Source organism: Orycteropus afer, unplaced genomic scaffold (genome assembly GCF_000298275.1).
Source record: "Orycteropus afer afer isolate SDZICR_OR568_19922 unplaced genomic scaffold, OryAfe1.0 scaffold00078, whole genome shotgun sequence".
NCBI lineage: Eukaryota > Metazoa > Chordata > Mammalia > Tubulidentata > Orycteropodidae > Orycteropus > Orycteropus afer.
In genome coordinates, this window is record NW_006921665.1 from 8,360,979 (window position 1) to 8,382,634 (window position 21,656).

Sequence of the window (21,656 nt, forward strand, 5' to 3'; positions counted from 1 at the left end):
TGGATTCAACTCAAGGGCAGTGAGATATATATTTCCTTTCTTCTAGAAGAAAGGAAAGAAGAGAATGATTTTAAGGCTATTTTTCATGGTCCTAAAATTAATGACTGTTGAAAACAAATAAAAAATCCCCACGAAACAGTACATAGTTAATTACTGCTTCACTAGGAGGAGGAAGGTCTTGGGGGTTCCATTTGTGGAAAGAGCTGGTTTTTTTCCCCAAAGGTTTCTTTGAATGATAGTGGTTTTCTTCCAAAGCTAGTCTCAGAAATCTTAGAGCAAGGCCCCATCTGTTAGGGTCCAAAACCACTGGGGAGGAGAGTTTGCTTTTGATTTTGCAAGTGAACTCTTCTTTCTGGTGTAGTTTCAGAGCAATGAAAAGAGAAGACATTTTATAATAACAGTGTCTGACCTGGGGAGAAAATTGGTTCCATTTTCACTCTTTTAAAATAGCCTTTTAAATTAAATTCTCTTTGGGTTTTCCATTTTCTATTCTGCCAGGAAAGTCATGAGCACCAAACAGAAACCTAACCAGTATCTCAAATATAACACCCCAAAGCAGTGGAAAATTAATCTTCTAAAGAAGCTCTGAAGTTTCATGTTTTCTCTAAGATTAATAATAATTAGATTGTTCACACCGCCCCACCTTTGTATACACTGTTCCCTCTGACTGCAAAATTTCCCCTTCTCTTTTCCACTTGGCAAACCCCAATGATCCCTAAGGACCTGATTAAATTCTCCTCCCTTCTGAAGCTTTCTGGAATTAATCCAGCTGTGCTCTCTCCACTGTGCATTAAGTATTGACTTACAAATGAGACTTGATAAACATGAGGTGTTGTTATTGTTAGCTGCTGTTGAGGTGGCCCAACTCATGGCTATCTACACACGATGAAAGGAAATGCTGCCTGGTCATGCACTATCCTCAGGATTGGTGGCAGAATGAACCACTGTGATCCATAGGATCTTCACTGGCTGGTGTTTTGGAAACAGATCACCAGTCCTTTCTTCTTAGTCTGGAAGAATTAAGCATCATAGCAATAATGCAAACCTCCATTGACAGATGAGTGGTGGTTATACATGATGTACATTGGCTGGGAATTGAACCCAGGTCTGCAGTATAGAAAGTGACAATTGTACTATAAGTAGTCTCAACTTATAATATATTCAAGTAATGACAAAACACACTCATGACTTTTTTTTTTCTTTTGTATATCTTACCATCATGTACTGCATACAAATGTTAAAATATATCTGTAAATTTATATGTAATGTTTCCATTCCCAAAGGCAAAGATCAGATTTAGAAAGATAATAAAAGGTGATAATAATGAAAACTGAGAAAAAAAAAAAAGGTTTAAACTTCTGTCAGAACTGACTTACAATGGAGTCATTGGAAGGGAATCCATCATAAGTCAGGGACTACCTGTACCAGACCACCAATGCTTAAAAAGGTTTCAACTTCTGTCAGAACTGACTTACAATGGAGTCATTGGAAGGGAATCCATCATAAGTCAGGGACTACCTGTACTAGACCACCAATGCTTCCTCTTACATTGTCGATATGTGTGAGTGACCGCAAAATATTGCCACAAATTCCTTGCAAAAGATGAAATCCACTTCTCTTCCTCTTAACTCTGGTATTCGCCAGGTGATTTGCTTTAGCCAAAGAGACATTAGTAAATGTAAGAAAAGGGAGCTTAAGAAGTAATTATGCTCTGAGTCTTTCACACTCTGGCTCCTGGGGACTCTTGAAGCATATGAACAAAATGATGAGAGATATGTGACCATTGTCCCAGCCAACATCAAGCCAACCACCAAGCATGTGACTGAAGCCATCCTAGACCATCTATGGATGAGCCTGGGCAAAACCAGCAGAAGAACCACCCAGCTGTTGTTGTTGTTAGGTGCCATTGAGTCAATTCCAATTTACAGCAATCCCATGTACAACAATGAAACATTGCCTGCTCCTGCACCATCTTCACAATCTTCGCTATGCTTGAGCCCATCATTGCAGCCACTGTGTCAAGCCATCTTGTTGAGTGTCTTCCTCCTTTGTGCTGACCCTCTCTCTACTTTCCCAAGCATATCTTTCTCCAGAGACTTGTTTCTTCTGGCAACATGACCAAAGTTGTGAGATGAATGCTCCTTCTAAGAAGCATTCTTGCTGTGCTTCTTCCAAGACAGATTTTCTCCTTCTTCTGACATGCTATTTCCAATATTCTTCAACAACACCACAACACCACAACTCAAATGCATCAATTCTTTGATCTTCCTTATTCATTGTCCAGCTTTCCATGCATATGAGACTACTGATAGGACCTTAGCTTGGGTCAGGTGAGCCTCAGTCTTCAAAGTGACATCTTTGTTCTTTAACACCTTAGAGAAGTCTTTTACACCAAGTTTGCCCAATGAAATACATCATTTAATTTTTTGACTACTGATTCCATGGGCATTATGAATTCAAGCAACATGAAATCCTTGACAACTTCAATCTTTTCTCCATTTATCATGATGTTGTTAATTTGTCCAGTTGTGAGGATTTTTATTTTCTTTACGTTGAGGTGTAATCCATGAGGAGCTGACAGACCAGGAAGAAGAAGGATGTGGCAGTCCACTTCTGAAAATATTGGCCACTGAAAACCACCCAACTGTGCCCAGCCCAAACTGCCACCCCACCAAATTGTAAGCTAATAAATAATGGCGGTTTTTAAGCCACAAAATTCTGGGGTGGTTTGCTATGTAGCAAATAGGTAACAAACAAAATACATGATAAGTGAATCCTGAATTAATGAATAAAATAACTGATCAATCAACAAAATAACAAAGACCACGTTCATAATCATCAGCAAGATTAATAGGTAAGAGGAGGGGTGGTATGGATAGAGTCTGCGACCAGCATGGTAACGCTGGGGAAAGGAAAGACACAGAAATATGCCCAAAAGATATAGACAACTGAGGCAAATTATTACATGCAAAATCCTGCATTACCCCTGGTACCAAACACCAGGCTATGGATAAATGCACAGACAGGTAAGAAGATCAGGTGGGAGTAGGTGAACAGGAATACACCCTAGACCAAGGACAGATTTAGTTGAAGATAATCTCACACATGCACTTGTGCTATAAAATTATCCACATATATTTGGATACATACACACAAAAGCAACAGAAGACTGGGTTTTAGTAGCTTCTCAGAGACAACCAAACACCTTGCGAGAGAGAATCACCAGGCCTGCAAGCTCAGGACCCGGGACTATTGAATAGTGCCCCCCAAAACATGTATTGGAATCCTAACCTGTAGATGTAATCCCATTTGGGAATAGCATTTTCTTTGTAATGTTAATGGGACCAATAGTCTTGGGGGACATCATGCTCAATTGGCACAACATAGTGCATAAAAATCTTGTTCTACATCCTACTTTGGTGAGTAGCAACTGGGTTCTTAAAAGCTTTCAAGCTTTTAAGCTTTCGATGCAACTACTGGTCTCCTCTCATCTGGAGCAAAGAAGAATGAAGAAAATCAAAGTCATTTGGAAACAATTAATCCAAAGATATGAAGGACCACAAGGACCTCAGTCTTCACAACCTGGAGACCAGAAGAACTAGATTGTGGCCAGTTACTACTGCCAACTACTCGGAAAGGGATCAAAATTAGAGATCCTGGTTAGAGTGGGAGGAAAAACGTGGAGCAAAATTCAAAAACACAAAAATGACCAGAATTACTGGTCAGATAGAGTCTGGTGGAAACCCCAAGACTATGGCCCTGGGGTTACCCTTCTGGCCTAGAAATGGACTCACTTCCATGGATTGGCTCTCAGCCCAACAGTAGAAAGACCTACATGCAGAACACCTACCCCAGGGAGATGCACCTACCTACTCTAGGGAGATGCAACCCTTTGATCAATCAGCCATGAGACATCAGAGGGGCAGCATTCGCATAGAGGGAAAACTGGACAGACAGGACTGCATAGATAAGAGGGACACTGGGGGTAGTCACAGGGAGGAGAGGGGAAGAGGGTTTTTATGGTTGGGGATGGTAATCGGAGCATGAAATCAAATATGCATGAACTGTTGACTGTAAAACAAATCTGCTTTGTAAATTCGCACCCAAAGCATAATAAAATAAATTTTAAAAAAAAGAAGCATAAAAAAAATTGAATTCTATTTACTTTATACAAAAAAAAAAAAGAAGATTAATAGGCACAATTCTGCTGTACCCTCATGGAACTCTTCAGAGTTTGTTTCTCATCAGGTTTTCTATGGCCAGCTAATTGCCAACTTTTAATTAACAGCTGAGTGTGTTAACTGTTTACACCACCCTGGGCCCCTCCACAATAAGGAGCTCTGGTAGCTTAGTGCCTAAGGCACTAGACTGCTAACCAGAAGACTGATGGTTCAAACCCACCAGCCACACTTCAGAAGGAAAGCTGGGCAATCTACTTCTGTAGTGATACTGCCTCGGAAACCCAAGGAGGGGTTGCTATGAGTTGGGTCTGACTCAATGGCACATAACAACAACCACAACATTTGTTAGGGGTCCCTGGGTGGTACAAACAGTTAACACATTCACCCGACAGGCTGGAGGTTTGAATTCTCCCAGAGGTGCCTTGGAAGAAAGCCCTGGGGATCTACTTCTGAAAAATCAGCCATTGAAAACCCTATGCAGCACAGTCCTACTCTGACCCATATGGGGTTGCCATGAGCCAGAATCACCTTGATATGAATTGGTTTGTTCTTTGTTTGTCTTCAAGTTTCATCCATGTTGTAGAAAGTTTTCAGGGGTTTTATAACTCTATTTTTCTTCTCTTAATCTCCCTCCTCCTTTCTTCTTTTGCTCCCTTATCCTTCCAACCCCCAGCTGCCCACCTCACCCTCCTTCCCAGCACCAGCTAGTACCACATACCCTGCAAAAGAAAAGCCTTCAGGAGCCACAGAGGCAAAGAAATGCCCAGCTGTCCCTGGAGCAGCCCAGCCCTGCCAGAGACCAGGGTGGAGGAAAGGAAAGAGCTGCTCTCTGGCTGGGGCCACAGGCCCTGAAGAGGCCCAGACATGCTGCTCCTGGATGATCTCTGTCCTGCCCTGCAGTTTTCCTTTTATTGTCCCCCTTCTAGCACCATTATTTCTGGGTGGAGTTGCTGTTTCTAGTTAATGTCTAGGGACAGAGCAGGTGAAGGACCCTTTAGCAACAGACCAGGTGGAATTTAAAGAAATTTCACTGGGGACCAGGACCTTTCAGTTTAACCCTGGAGCTTCCCCCAAAAAATAAAATCAAACCCATTGCCATCGAGTTGTCTGACTCATGGCAACCCCGTGTGTGTCACAGTAGAACTGCTCCATAGGGTTTTCTTTTTTAGATTTTTTTTAATTTTTAATTTTTTATTGTGATTTGGGTGAAAATTTACAGCGCAAATTCACTTTCCATACAGCAGTTCACATACACTTTGTCTCATTACCTTGACTCCAATTTAACCCAATGCAACAGCTTCCCCTCCCACTTCCTCTCGATAGTTACCTCTTCCCTGTATCCATTCCTCCATGCATTCCTGCCCCCTGAACTGTCTCCCTGCGCATAAACAGCCCTTCTTTCTCTCATGATTGTTCTCTCCAAGGAGTGTATCTACCTCAGGTAAATGTTCAACTCATATACCTGTCTTTTGTTTGGCTGGAAGCCATATGTATCGGTTCAATTCTAGACCTGAAGGGCAGCTAGGGGCCATAGACTCAGTGGTTCCACCAGGCTCTATCAGACCAGCAAACTTGGTCCCTTCTTTCTCTCATGATTGTTCTCTCCAAGGAGTGTATCTACCTCAGGTAAATGTTCAACTCATATACCTGTCTTTTGTTTGGCTGGAAGCCATATGTATGGGTTCAATTCTAGACCTGAAGGGCAGCTAGGGGCCATAGACTCAGTGGTTCCACCAGGCTCTATCAGACCAGCAAACTTGGTCCCTTCCCCCACTTCAAATGGTTTTGAGTTTTTGTTCCATATCGTTCTTCCTCTCTATCCAGGATCTCCTACATAGATCCCCCTCTGAGTGGTTGACAGTAATAGCCGGGCACCATCTACTTTTTCTGGTCTCATAGTCATATAGGCTGCAGATTGCATGGTGTACCAGTCACTAGGACTAATTCTTTCCCTGAATCTTTTGTTTTCTTCATTCTTCTTTTTTCTGGGCAAGGAAAGACTCATCGTTGCATCTAGATGGCTGCTTACAAGCTTTTAACATCCCAGTCGCTACTCGACCAATTGAGTATGTTATACCAATTGAGCTTGATGTCCTCCACTGGGTTTTCTTGGCTATGTTCTTTATGGAAGCACATCTCCAGGCCTTTCTTCCACTTAACCAGCCCTGTATTGGAAAGGGTCCTATTCTACAAGCTCTGAGCCACACCGCCATGACAGCTAGTGACTACACTGCACTGTCTAATCCCCTTAAGAGCAGTATATCAGAAGCAACCCATCACCTGCTACTCAAGTGTCTTAGCTTCCAAGTGCTGCTGTAACAGGAATACCACCAGTATGTGGCTTTACAGGATAAATATTTATTCACAGTTAGGGGGCTAGAAGTCTGAATTCAGGAGCCAGCTCTAGGGAAAGGCTGTCTGTCGGCTCTGGGGGAATACCCTTGTATCAGCTTCCTTAGCCCAAGTGTTCCTTGGTTCCTTGGTGATATTCACTTCACATGGCATCTGTCTTCCCCCATTTGTGCTCACTTGTCTCTGTGTCTATGCTGCTCTTTATATTGCTCAGAAGTGATATACAAGCTATATCATCAGCTTCATTAACATTACAAAGAAAACCCTATTCCCAAAGGGGATTATGTCTACAGGTTAGGATTCCAACACATGTTTTGGGGGACACAATTCAATCCATAACACCAAGCTACTGACTTTTCTTTCAGTTTCTCCCAGTCCTTTGGCCATTATGTGTCTCTCTCCCTTCCCTGTCACCACACTTATATGGTATCCCTAAATCTTCTGGTTTTTCTGGCTCCTTCTTCTCCAAAACCTTTTTTATTTTTGGGGGGGAGGAAGGAGATAGTGCACAAATTCTCCCTTTTATAGCTTTCCACTTAGTATAAAGGAGTTCCCTAACAGTTAAGGAAAGAAGGAAATTGATTATAAACTCAAATATTCATCTTCAACCATTTCATAAATTTATATTAAGGGTAGACTATGTGGTGGACACTAAGGAGAATTCTTAAGTGTTGCGAGCAACCAGGAAGAGATTTCATCTCATGTATCAACTCTGATCAGTTGGCACTGGCTGTCTGAAGGGCTTTGTTAAGGATTCTGAGGCCCTCCAGGGTACACATACTCCTCACTGATGATCTTGTTATCCAACAATTCACATTTACTACAATAGTAAAAAAATTACTATTTGACTATTTTGCACATTAACAATGAGCAGCTAACAATAACGAACATCAAGGTGTGAGGCAAGAGTAATGCTGGCTGTGAAAGTTAAGGTTATGTGTTAACTAGTGCATCATTCTCTGTGGTTTGGCAGTTAAGTGATGATGTAATTTGGTAGTTTTATAATGATGTAGTCATCTGACATTTTGTGATCTAATATGGTAATCGTCCATTTTTGTATAATGCTGAGTTTTCCATAACAACTTGGTCTTTGGAACTGAATCATGTTGATAAATGAGGAGTGAGTATATAGTATAAAAAGAGTTTATGATTAGCAGTGACTGCTTCCATCATCTTATACTACCACTTATAGGGTTTACATTCTATGGGGGCAGACAATTTAAATAACGTACCAGGGCACCTAGAGGAGAAGGCACTGTGATGGTGAATTTTATGTGTCAACTGGCCTAGGCTATGATTCCCAGTGGTCTGCCCACACACTCAACTAGTTGCTGTTCCACAATGAAATGTACTACCACTCATCTGTGGTGCTACACTTTGATGTACTGTGATGGCATGTGAGTTGCTGTGAGGCTGGAGGCTATGCCACTAGTATTTCACATAGCAGCAGTGTCACCCATGGTGGACAGATTTCAGCAGAGCTTTCAGACTAAGGCAGACTCGGAAGAAGGAAGGGGCCATCCACTTTGCAAAGAATTGGCCAGTGAAAACCTTATGAATAGCAGTGAAACACTGTCTGATATATTACTGAAAAACTTTATGAACAGCCCTGAAACATTGTCCAATATAATACCAGAAGATGAGCCCCTCAGGTTGGAAGGCACTCAAAATACTACTGGAGAGGAGCTGCCTCCTCAGTGTAGAGACGACCTTAATGGTGTGGATAGAGTAAAGCTAGCAGGACCTCCATTTGCTGATGTGGCATGAATCAGAACAAGAAGAAACAGCTGCAAACATCCATTAATAATCAAAATAAGGAATGTACGAAGTATGAATCTAAGAAAATTGGAAGTTATCCAAAATGAAATAGAATGCATGAAGATCAATATCTTAGGCACTAGTGCGCTAAAATGGACAGGTTTTGGCCATTTTGAATCAGACAATCATATGATCTATTATGCGGGGAATGACAAATTGAAGATGAATACCATGGCATTCATCATCACAAAGAATGTTTTAAGATCTATCCTGAAGTACAATGCTGTCAGAGATAGGATAATATCCATATGCCTATAAGGAAGACCAGTTAACATTATTATTATTCAAATTTATGCACCAACCACCAAAGCCAAAGATGAGGAAATTGAATATGTTTACCAACTTATGCAGTCTGAAATTGACCAAACATGCAATCAAGAAGTGTTGATTATCACTGGTGATTGGAATGCAAAAGTTGGAAACAAAGAAGAATCACTGATAGTTGGAAAATATGGCCTTGGTGATACAAATAATGCTGGAGATTTCATGATAGAATTTTGCAAGAGCAACAACTTATTCAGTGCAAATACCTTTTTTCAACAACACAAGATGGCTATACGTGTGGACTTTGCCAGATGGAGTACACAGGAATCATATCAACCACATCTGTGAAAAGAGGCGAAGGAGAAGCTCAAAACAAGACAAGAAGTCAAAACAAGGCCAGGAGCTGACTGCCGAACAGACCATCAACTGCTCATATGCAAGTTCAAGTTGAAGCTGAAGACAATTAAAACAAGTCCACGAGAGCCAAAATACGACCTTGAATATATCCCTCCTGAATTTAGAGACTATCTAAAGAACTGATTTGATGCATTGAACACCAATGACTGAAAACCAGAGGAATTGTGGGATGACATCAAGAACATTATCCGGGAAGAAGGCTAAAGGTCATTAAAAAGATAGGAAAGGAAGAAAAGACCAAAATGGATGTTAGAAGAGACTCGGAAACTTGCCCTTGAATGGAAAGTAGCTAAAGCAAATGGAAGAAATGACAAGATAAAAGAGCTGAACAGAAGATTTCAAAGAGCAGCTCAAGAAGACAAAGTCAATTATTACATTGAAATGTGCAAAGTCCTGGAGTTAGAAGACTAAAAGGGAAGAACACACAGCCATTTCTCAAGCTGAAAGAACTGAGGAAAAAATTTAAGCCTTGAATTGCAATATTGAAAGATTCTATGGGCAATATATTGAATGATGCAGGAAACATCAAAAGAAAATGGAAAGAATACACAAAGTAACTGTAGCAAAAAGAATTGATTGATGTTCATGCATTTCAGGAGGTGCCCTATGATTAAGAACCAATGGTATTGAAGGAAGAAGTCGAAGCTGCACTGAAGTAATTGGCAAAGAACAAGGCTCCAGGAATTGATGGAATACCCATTGAAATGTTTCAACAAACAGATGCCATGCTGGAGGCAATCACTTGTCTATGCCAAGATATTTGGAAGACAGCTACCTGGCCAATTGACAGAAAGAGATCCATATTTGTACCCATTCCAAAGAAAGATGATCCCACAGAATGTGGAAATTATTGAACAATATCATTAATATCACAAGATAATTCAGAAATGGTTGCAGCAGTATATTGACAGAGAACTTCCAGAAATGCCAGCTGGATTCAGAAGAGGATGTGGAATGAGAGATATCATAGCTGATGTCAAATGGATCTTGGCTCAAAGTAAAGAATACCAGAAAGATGTTTATTTGTGTTTTATTGACTATGCAAAAGAATTTGATTGTGTGGATCATAACAAATTATGGATAACATTGAGAAGAATGGGAATTCCAGAACACTTGGTTGTGCTCATTAATAACCTGTACATAGACCAGGAGGCTGTTGTTTAAACAGAACAAGGGGATATGCATGGTTTAAAATCAGGAAAGGAGTGCATCAGGGTTGTATCCTTTCACCATACTTTTTCAATCTGTATGTTGAACAAAAAATCCAAGTAGCTGGACTATATGAAGAAGAACATGGCATCAGGATTGGAGGAAGACTCATTAACAACCTGCAATATGCAGACAACACAATTTTGCTTGCTGAAAGTGAGGATGACTTGAAGCACTTACTGATGAAGATTAAAGACTTCAGTCTGCAGTATGGATTACATCTCAACATAAGAAAATGAAAATCCTCACAACCAGACCAGTAAGCAGCATCACAGTAAATGGAGAAAAGATTGAAGTTATTGAAGATTTCATATTATTTGGTTTCACAATCAACACCAATGAAAGCAAACATCAAGACATCAGATGACATATTGCACTGGGCAAATCTGCTGCAAAAGACCTCTTTCAAGTGCTTAAGAGCAAAGATGTCTCTGTGAAGACTAAGGTACACCTAACCCGAGCCATGGTATTTTCAAACACCTCATATGCTGGACAATGAATAAGGAAGACTGAAGAAGAATTGATGCTTTTGAGCTGTGATGTTGGTGAAGAATGCTGAAAATACCATAGACTGCCAAAACAACAAGCCAATTTTTCCTGGAAAAAGTGTAGCCAGGATGTTCCTTGGAAGCAAGAATAGCCAACTTAGTCTCACTTACTTTGGTCTTGTCATCAGAACGGACCATTCCCTGGAGAAGGATATTATGCTTGGTAAAGTAGAGGGTCAACAAAAAAGAGGAAGGCCCTCAGCAAGATGGATTGACACAGTGGCTACAATGTGGGCTCAAGTATGGCAAGAATTGTGAGGCTGGCACAGGACCAGGCAATGTTTCATTCTGTTGTACATAGGGTCACTATGAGTCAGAGAAGACTTTATGGCACCTAACAACAACAACCATGAAATGTAATCACCTTCTATAGTATAATTTAATGCAGGAGGTTGAAAGGGGATTTCCTTAGGGTGTGGTCTGCCTTTAGATTATAGATGTTTTGGCAGAACTCACTGTCTCCCTACTCTGCATTCCCTTCACTTGACCAATGGATCTTGGGATGCAAACCTGCATAAGTCTCTGCCGTGTTGCCTTCCTATAGATTCTGGACTTCCCAGTGTGCATGTGTGCATGGAGTCATGTGTCACTTAACATCCATGGTATGTTCTATGAAAAAGGACATTACATGATTTGGATATTGTGAGAATACCATATTATACACAGTTCCCAGACTGCGAACAAGTTCTGTTCTTAATTCTGCCTTTAAGTGAAATTTGCACATAAGTCAAAACAGTTAGGTACAGTTTGTATACAATGTCAGTTAATCAAATGTTTGTCTTAGTATATAGCATATAGTGTACCTTTCTATGAATACAAAACATTAAAGAAACACAGATATACCAAAACTCTTTAACATAATAATACATCAGTAATAATAATGTTTTGTTTTGTGACATTTATTGCAAACCCCACAATGTAACAGCACTTCCTCCCTCTGCTTACCATTTCTCTTCATCCTTCTTTCCTATCCCTTTCTACTTCCTTAACTTTATCCCTGGGCAAATACTGACCTTTTGATCTCCTATGGTAATAATAATGTTTTAATGTGCATCCCAAAGTAGAACCTGTTTGTCATTACAAACCACTGTATGTACCTCAAATTTTTAATATCATAAGATGTATTTGCAGTCAGATATTGCCAGAACAGACATTATGTGGCATATGACTATATATATTTAATGTCTCAAGAAGCCCTGGCAGTACAATGGTTAAGCACTGAGCTGATAACTGAAAGGTTGGTGGTTCAAACCCACGCAGTGGCTCCACAGAAGAAACACCAGGAGATCTGCTTCCATAAAGATTCAAAAATTCTAAACCCACTCCCATTGAGTTGATTCTGACTCATAGTGACCCTACAGGACAGAGTAGAACTGTCCAATAGGGTCTGCAAGGCTGTAAATCTTTACAGTAGCAGACTATGTCATCTTTCTCCTGCAGAGTGGCTGGTGGGTTGGAACCACTGACCTTTTGCTTAGCAGCCAAATGTCTTAACCACTGAACCAGTAGAGCTCCATCCATAAAAGCTGCAGCTTATAAAAAACCCTAGGGGTAGTTCTGCTCTGTCACATACGATGGCTATGATTTGAGATCGACTCACAGCACCTAACAACATATATGTCTCACTGGTTCTGTTTGTCTAGAGAATCCTGATTAAGACAGGCATCACCTGCCACTGCTCCTTGCTACCATTCATGCCATCTCTCTTTGTGAGGCCCTAGCCCACTTCCTTGAGGGCTCTACACACCACTCACTTCCATTTGCAGCCTGCAGATGTGCCTGTAACTCTGTTGGGCTAGGATGGTACCCAGGAGTTCAGGCTGCAGCTTGTGATCAGCTCCACCACCTACAGTCTGCGTGCCTCCAAGAGGGCCTCTGTCTGTGTCTGTAACATGGGCTGGGAGGCAGCCCACAGGACTGTCCTGAGGGTTGAAGGGGACAATGAATGCAGAGCACTTAGGCTAGATTTGGCAGTGTCCAGCTCAGGAAGCTGGTAACAACTAACTCATTTCACTCCCTCTTCATTGGGTGGCTGAGTCCTCTTAACCCAAATTACAGGAAGCACCAGCCCTTTTTGAGAGGTACTAGGGACCCTGTATCCCTCATAATTGTATTCTAGTCACTGGCTCCTCTCTGATTCCCAATCCAAACTTCTTGAATATCTCTCACTTCTAGACCCTCATAGTGGGTCATGTTTCTAGGTTTGCATCCTCTGCCAACTTAGTTCCTGACTCCCTGTCTTCTATCTTATCAGTTGATGTTTTAGCTGCCATAGAGTTGGCTCCTGACTCATGGTGACCTCCTGCACCGCAAGAAACACTGCCTGGTCCTATATCATCCCCATGATTAGTTGCGGATTGGACTGTTGTAATCCATAGGAGTTTAACTTGCTGTTTTTCAGAAGTAGATTACCAGGCCTTTCTTCCTACTCTGATTTATTCTGAAATTCCACCAAAACCTGTTCAGCATCATATGGCCTCCCCTGACAGATGGGGGTAAATGCGCTGGGAATGGAATTTGGGTCTCCCTCATGGAAGATGATAATTTGATAAAATATCTATCCTTCCTTCTTTCCTTCTTCCCTTTTTTCCTCCCTCCCTTCCTTTTCTTTCCTTCTTTTCTACCTCTCTCTCTCTTTCTCTCTCTCTCTCCCTCACTCCTTCCTTCTTTCTTTCTGCTCCAGTCCATGCTCTCTGCCAGGTGCTGCACAATCACTAGAAACAAGGCAGTGTGGTCCTTGCCCCACAGGCCTGCAGCCCAGGGGTTAAGGCAAGTGAACAATGACCACACCATGAAGGACAAAACAAGAGAAGGTAAGGGATTTGAGGGGACATCAATGGGCAGGGACAGCCGCCCAGCAGAAGTGGCATCCAAAAAAAAACAGAGAGAAAAGGAAGAGGTGCAGGATCAGTAAAGTGAATTCCAGGCGGTAGAAACTGTACTTGCAAGGGCAGAAAGCTGGCAAGAGCAGGCAGTATTCAAGAAATAGGGAGACGGTGTTGAGTTCACTAAAAAATGAACTGGGAAGAGTGAGGAGAGAAAGAATCACTTCAGATGAGGCTCCAGGCCAAGCAGGAGCCTCATAAGCCTTGTTCAATAACTGGGGCTTTAACTTGAGACCCTGAGAGGCAGCTGACCAGTTCAAATCCCACTTTCACTACTTAGTACTCTGTGACCTTGGCAATTTTACTCATTTTTGTTATGATCAGGGACTTCTTTCATAACGGGGATAATGGAGAGTAATAATGTCACTGTGTTACTGTGAAATTTAAATGGCATAGGGTCTGACACATACTAAACACTTAACAGGTGTTAGCTTTTCTACCAGCCTGGGTGAGGGTGGTATACAGAAGATGGAGAGGAGCAGGGAATTTGAGCAACATTTCAGATCAATATATCTTTCACTGAAATTAGCCCCTGTCATCTCAAGCTCCTGTATCTTAATGAGGATCCCCATCTCTCTATCTTAAGCCCACTTCCTCACAGCAAGGAATTTAATCCCTACCCAGGGAACTAGGACTCTGCAAGGCTTCCTGCATCAGGCACACATGATAGTGAGGGCTCATTCACCATGGGACCAAGAGGAAACCTGGATTCTGTGAACAGGGCACAAGCAAGACATGGTACCTCTAGAGTAACCAATGAGTCATTCTTTCAAGGAATATTTGCTGAGCTTAACCCCAATGGGCCACATTGAGCCAGACACTACAAATGAAATGGTGAAGCAGATCAATAGATCAATAAGATCTCTATGCTTACTCAGCTTCCATTCCAATTGGTGAGACAGACAATAAACAGATTAGCAAGCAAGACAATTACAAGCGGTGAAGGATGTTGTAGAGGAAATTAAAAGGTGAAAGGACAGAGTCATGTGGGACCCTTGTGATGGGGACCTCAGAGACGGCCTCCCTACAGTGGTAACATTTGATTAAAACTGAAATCGGAATGAGTGGGCCACTTGAAGAGCTGGAAAATGTCATGCCCCCAAAAACACTCACTGCCATCGAGTCGTTTCGGACTCATAACAACCTCTCCTTGGGTTTCTGAGGTGGTATCTCTACAGAAGTAGATTCCCCAATCTTCCTTCCAAGGAATGGCTGGTGCCCAAACAAAGAAAATAGCAAATGCAAAGCCAAGAGGGAAAATGACTGAAATGGAGACCACTGTGGCTGAAGAACCAAGAGCAGAGGGTGGGACTGTAAGCAATGAAGCAGGAGAGGTGGACAGAAGACATGTCCTGCAAGGACAGAAACCCAAGCACCAAAGTAGGGTTTTATTGTGATTGTGATGGAAAGTTCTAGAAGGATGTTCAGTAAGCAAAGGGCATGAAGTGATTCATGGAACCAGACTATGTGCTGTTTGAGTGCAAAGACTTTGTTTTCTTCCACCCTCTCAGTGCTGAAATGAATTTTGGTGAAGACCACTCAGCAAGTGTGTGTAGAAAAGACTGGGAGAGGCAGGAATGGAAAATCCCCAAAGACTCCCTTATTATGTATTCCAGAGCCTAGATGTGAAAACATTCTCACCAAATATTCCAACGTTATTTCACACAAAAGTGACAGTGGAGACAATAGGAGAGACCATTCACTTTTATAAACTCAAAAACTCACATGGACCAGACATCGATTTTGGGGCCATATTTCTTCCTGGCAAGCAGTTCAGGCGCGGCGTAGGCAGGGCTGCCACACTGTGTGCTGAAAGGGTCCGAGTAACCCAGGATCCCCGCACAGTTGCTCAAACCAAAGTCTGCAAGAAGGGGGAGGACAAAACCAGCTCCAAATTAGAAAATGTGGAAATGAAGAGGAGGGTTAAAAAAAAAAAAAAAAAGACAGCAGGAAAGGAAACATTCTCTCAGGCTATCACCTATTTTCATATCCAAAGGAAAACCTAGGCAGCAGCTGCAAACCATCACCCCTAGATACGAGTGTCAAGACAAAAGGGGAGGAAGAATGTCAGGTGGCGGCTTCTTTGCTTTGCTGGAAATATTTTACAAGCAGATCTCACTGTAAAATCTAGCTAGAGCTGAAAGTACGTTGAACCAAAGCATATTTCCACCAAATCTTGCAAATGAGTCATTCAGGAGAGGGAGAGGCTTTGCTTTCTAGGACTAAGGCAGGAAGGGAAAAACATGTAGAAGGTGTGGAGTCAGCATTTGGGCTTCCAAGTACCCAAGTGCGGAAAAGCTAAAGGAAGATTGATTTTCTGTGGCTGGTGGCCCTGTCCCCTTGGTGACACTTTTCAGTTGAATGTTTTCATTTCATACAAGTCTCTTAAAAATTCCCCTGATCCATGCAGCACATATGGTGATTTGAACATGAAAATAAAACGCCCAATAATTTACCCATTGTTATCAAGTCTATTCCAATCCATGGCAACAACAGGTTACTGAGTAGAACTGCTCTCTAAAGCATTTTCTTGGGTGTGGAGGGATCTTTAAAGAGCAGACTAGCAGGCCTATCTTCCATGGTGCCACCGGGGTGAGTTCAAACCAGCAGGCTTGAGGTTAGTCATAAGTACAAATTGTTTGCATGGCTCAGGGACTCTTCCAATAATTTAGACTGCACTAAATACTAATGCTGAAAACTAATGCTGGAAAGAAGGCAATGGGAGCAAGACTAAGCGACCTCGTGGCATTGCTTTATTGCTGAATGATTAAGGCACCTGGGAAGAAGAAAATCCCCAACACATCTAAAGCTACTGAGTCCATTTTGCCTTTTGTAACTTATTTACTTTTGACCTTAAAGATACTGCAGCTCATTAGAGAGGTGCTAGTGGTATGCCCTGATCTGATATTTTCCCCCATCTTTGCTGATCTCAGTATTAAGATCAAGGTTCATCCTTTGAACTTCAGTATAAATGCAGGCAATACCCTGGAGATAATTGCAGATTTGGTTCCAGACCACCGAAATAAAGCAAATTATCACAATAAAAGTGAGTCACGTGAATTGTTTGGTTTCCTACTACATAAAAAAAGTTATGTTTGCACTATACTGTCGTCTATTGACTGTGCAACTGTATTATGAAAAGGTTTAAAATATCATGAGAATTACTAAAATGTAACACAGAGACAAGAAGTGAGTGCATGCTATTGGAAAAATGGAGCTGACAAAAGACTTGCTCAACTCAGGGTTGCCACAAATCTTCAATTTGTAAAAAAGACAGTATCTGTGAAGCACAATAAAGTGAAGTATGCCTGTTAAGTCTTCCTCAAAGAGAAAACTTTCAGGCCACTAAAGCTAAGTCAAAAAGGGGCCATGGTCAGAGAGGACCTCCAAGTCTTGAACAAAAACTTCATACTTCCTCAACTGACAATATATTTAACTTCATTATTATTTTTCTCCTACAATCTAACATATATCAATCTGCAAAATGGAGCATTTAGTTAAATGTTAGGAAAGCTCAGGAAAGAGATGACACAGGACAGGGTTGAACTTTGAGTCCATGAAGTCACTCACATGCCTCAGATCAAGATGCCATGTCAAAAAAATCTTCCAACAGTCCTTGGGTTAAGCTGTGTCATGAAATAACTTTTCTAAAATAGAGCCCTATCCTAACAGAGCTCTGAAAACTCCCTATAGCTCTGCAGATAATCTAAATTCTTCAGCCCAGGCTCCATGGTAAAGAATCAGAACCTACAACAGGGGTTTGCAAACCAACTAGAGATACTATGTACTCAACATTTACCTCTTCCTTTATTTTCCTTTTGTTTTATTAATTTTATTTTGATAAAATACATATGACAAAATATTAGTCCTTTTAACTATATTTAAGTGTATAATTCAGGGACATATTGTACAATCATCACCACCACTATCCATTTCTTAATGTTTTCCATAGGAGCTCTGGTAGTGTAGTGCCTAAAGCACTTGACTGCTAACCAGAAGGCTGGTGGTTCAAACCCACCAGCCACTCCTTGGAAGGAAGATGGGGCAATCTACTTCCATAATGATACTGCCACGGAAATCCAAGGAGGGGTTGCTATGAGTTGGGTCTGACTCGATGGCACATAACAACAACAACAACAATGTTTTCCATCACCCTAAAGAGAAACTCAGTACCCCTAAGCATTAATTCCTCATTTCCTTCTCCTCCCAGCCCCTGATAACACTAATAAACTTTGGTCTGTATGCATTTGCCTAGTCTAGATATTTCATATAAGTGAGATCATACAATATTTATCTTTTTGTCTCACTTATTTTACTCAATATAATAATGTTTTCAAGAGTCCCTAGGTGGTATAAATGGTTAACATGCTCGGCTGCTAACTAAAAGGTTGGAGGTTCAAGTCTACCCAGAGGCACCTCAGAAGAAAGGTCTGGTGATCTACTTCTGAAAAAAATCAGCTATTGAAAACCCTATGGAGCAAAGTTTTACTCTGACACACATGCGGTCACTGTGAGTCAAAATCAACTGGATGGAAACTGGTTTGTTTGGTGTGTGGGGTTTTTGTTTGCTTGCTTGCTTGTTTGTTTTACTGTGGTAAAATGGAAAAGCAAAGAGCCCTGATTGCACAATATTTAACCACTCAGCTGCTAACCAAAAGGTCAGAGGTTTGAATTCACCAGCCACTCCACAGGAGGAAAGACCTGGCAATCTGCTCCCATAAAGATTACCCATTGCTGTTATGTCGATTCTGACTCATAGTGACCCTATAGGACAGAGTAGAAATTCCTCATAGGGTTTCCAAGGCTGTATCTCTACAGAAGCAGACTGCCTCATCTTCTCCCTGCAGAGTGGCTGGTGGGTTCAGACCTCTGACCTTTTGGTTAGCAGCTAAGCGCTTAACCACTGCACATCACGAGGGCTCTTCCATTAGGATTACGTTAGGATTATAGTAAACCCTATGAGGCAGTTCTACTCTGTCATATGGAGTTCACTATGAGTAGGAATCAACTTGACAACACATAACAAACAAAACAGAAAGTAAGTATCATGGAATAAGGATATTATATCATGGAATAATGATTATAACATTTTAAGGAAAGCTTCATAAATAGCCATGTTATGGGCCCAATCTCAGGATTCTCAGAAAATTGATTGCTAGATTTCTCAGAATAAAGCAAAAGACTCCATTCCAAATCTCACTGGGGATCCATTAACACCAGAGAGGAGCTTCATTCAGTTCCCTCCTCAGCTCCAGACTTATCTACAAAAATGTGCTTGTTAGCTGAGGAAGGAGCTCTGGTGCCATAGTGAGTAAGGCATTTAGCTGTCAACCAGAAGGCTGGCGGTTCAAACCCACCAGCTGCCCCTTGGAAGGAAGATGAGGCAATCTACTTCCATAAAGATTTACAGCCTTTGAAACCCAATAGAGGTCACTGTGATTTAGAATTGACTTGACCAGCAGTGGGTTTGGTTTTGGTTAGATGAGGAGGGCAAGGAGATAAGAGTGGAGATCACCCCCCACTGCTCCCAGGCAAATCTGGAAATAAAGAGTCTTGCCTTATCTTAAGTACAGCTTCAAGATTAGCAGAGAATTTGGGAGTGGAGAGCATACAAATCTGCATTTTGACTGGCTTATGCTGACCTAGCCAAAGGAGTTTAATTTAAAATATGATATAGAGAAAGAGCTAGTACGTTTCACATTCATAATTATAATTATTAAAATTTACAAATACATATGCCTATAATTAGAACTGTGAAACTAGAGAGAAGTTCACCTCCCAGGAATGTCACATGAGTGTATCTCAATTCAAAAAAAAAAAAAACAACACAAACTCACTGCCATTGAGTCAATTTGACTCATAATAACCCCTCCCCTTGGGCTTCCAGGCAGTATCTCTACGGAAGTAGATTGCCTAATCTTCTTTCTGAGGAGTGGCTGGTGGGTTTGAACCAGAAGCCTTCTGGTTAGCAGTCAAATGCCTTAGGCACTAAGCCACCAGAGCTCCCCTACCTCAATTAGATTTGGTAAATACATAAGTCAATTATTACTCAATTTTCCCAGGAATTGAAAAATGGATCTCAAAAAATGCACAAGTAAATGCTGCTTTGAAATATAAAGTGAGAAAATTGTTCTAAGTTGTGCTTCATATACAACAAGACACTAACCTATCAAACATTAGACTTTTTTGGAAAGGGGGAAAAATCCTGATTAAACCAAATCTTTCCCTTGGTAACTCTAGCTAATTTGAAATATGGCTTAAGTAGATTTATTTAAATCAAATGCTTTCAAAGAAAGAGAAACTCTTGAGAGGAAATGATAATAGCTATAATCAACCTCTGAAAAACAACTAGGTAATTCCTTTGAAGAAAAGTTCAAAGCACTTTTGAGTTTTGAAAAAACGGGAATAGAGACATTTGATCCAAATTGCTCAGCCCATGGGCAAGAAAACCAGAACACATTAGGTCGGCTTTCCCTCCAGCACCTCCCCTCCCCTCCTATGCCTGCCCCATTAAAAAAAAAAAAACAGAGAGAGAGAGAGCATAGATTCTGCTACAGAAAATGTGTTTCCCTGTTTCACTCTGGAGTAGCATAATGTCTCTTTCAATTACAGTAAGAGTTAGGGCTCTTGGGTTTTAGCTAGGCATGAGAGAACTGGGAGCTAAGTGATAAGTTCTAACAAACCCAACTAACAAATCCAAATCATGGCAAACCCCTGTGCGCAGAATAGAATTGACCCCATTGGATTTCTTGGCTGCAATCTTTATGGAAGCAGATTGCCAGGCCTGTCCCCCTGGTGGGTTCAAACTGCCAACCCTTAGCTTAGTAGTCAACTGCAAACCATTTGCTCCACCCAGGGACCAGTTCTAACAAAGGGAAATCTAATCATCAGAGCCTCAACTCCAGCAGTTTTTGGAATCCTGGTTTCTGACCTGAAAACCCTATGAGGGCCTCTTTTGTCACAACCAGCTGAAATGCCTGCTTGGGTGCCAATCAGGTGGCAGTTGCCCCTTGAGAGGTGCTGATCCTAAAGCTTTTGAATAAAATGGTTCCTGGTATCCAAAAAGCAGCCATTTTAGGTATATCATTCAGGTATACAATTTCTTATATATCTATATTTAGGTATATAATTTCTTCACTTCATGTATGCAGGTTTTCTCAAAGAGGTTTTATTATACAGCCAATATGTAGCATAGTGCCTAAGGCATTTGACTGCTAGCCAGAAGGCTGGTGGTTCAAACTCACCAGCCACTCCTCAGAAGGAAGGTTGGGCAATCTACTTCCATAGTGATACTGACTTGTAAACCCAGGAGGAGTAGCTATGAGTCGGATCCTACTCGATGGCAGTGAGTTTGGTTTTATGTAAGCTACATATAAATGTCTCCACTGTTTACAGTGTAGGATACTCTGAAAAATTTTTAACCAATAAAGAGATGTGTGATTTCCAACAGTTTGTATCCTACTGTACATTTCTAGTTTTATGCACAAATGTCTAGGGAAATCACTAGGAGTCCCTGAGTATACAAATGGTTTAGCACTCAGCTACTAACCAAAAGGTTGGGAGTTCAAATCCATCCAGAGGTGCCTTAGAAGAAAGACCTGACGGTCTACTTCCAAAGGTCACAGCCATTGAAACCCTATGGAACACAGTTCTACTCTGACTCTCATAGGGTTGCCATGAGCCATGGTTGACTTGATGGCAGCTGGACTGGAAGGGGTATCATTGGAGGAGACAGAAAAATAGGAAAAGTAAAGAAAGGAAACAGGATGGGTAAGAGTAGATTAAGATATGCAAATCACCCATCAGTGGCCAACATTTTGCTTGAACTATAGCCTCAGTCTATATGATACACAGCAAAAGTGAATTACTGGGATTCAATTCCAAGATGGCGGAATAGGCAGAAAGACAGCACAGACCCTATTCAACAAAGAAAAGGAGAACCAATTAACAAAGACACAGAAGATAATCCTGGACCCCTGAGC

General features: G+C 41.3%; 1 protein-coding gene across 1 annotated transcript in view; it reads right to left on the bottom strand.

Moving 5' to 3' along the window:
- HUNK (hormonally up-regulated Neu-associated kinase) overlaps window positions 1–21,656 on the bottom strand; it is a gene marked incomplete at its 5' end in the record, with an annotated part of 174,560 nt that overhangs the window by 65,617 nt on the left and 87,287 nt on the right. Inside the window, one exon of the mRNA XM_007941311.1 lies at window positions 15,400–15,535. Coding sequence (XP_007939502.1) covers window positions 15,400–15,535 — 136 coding nt within the window. The remainder of the gene's footprint in view (window positions 1–15,399; window positions 15,536–21,656) is intronic.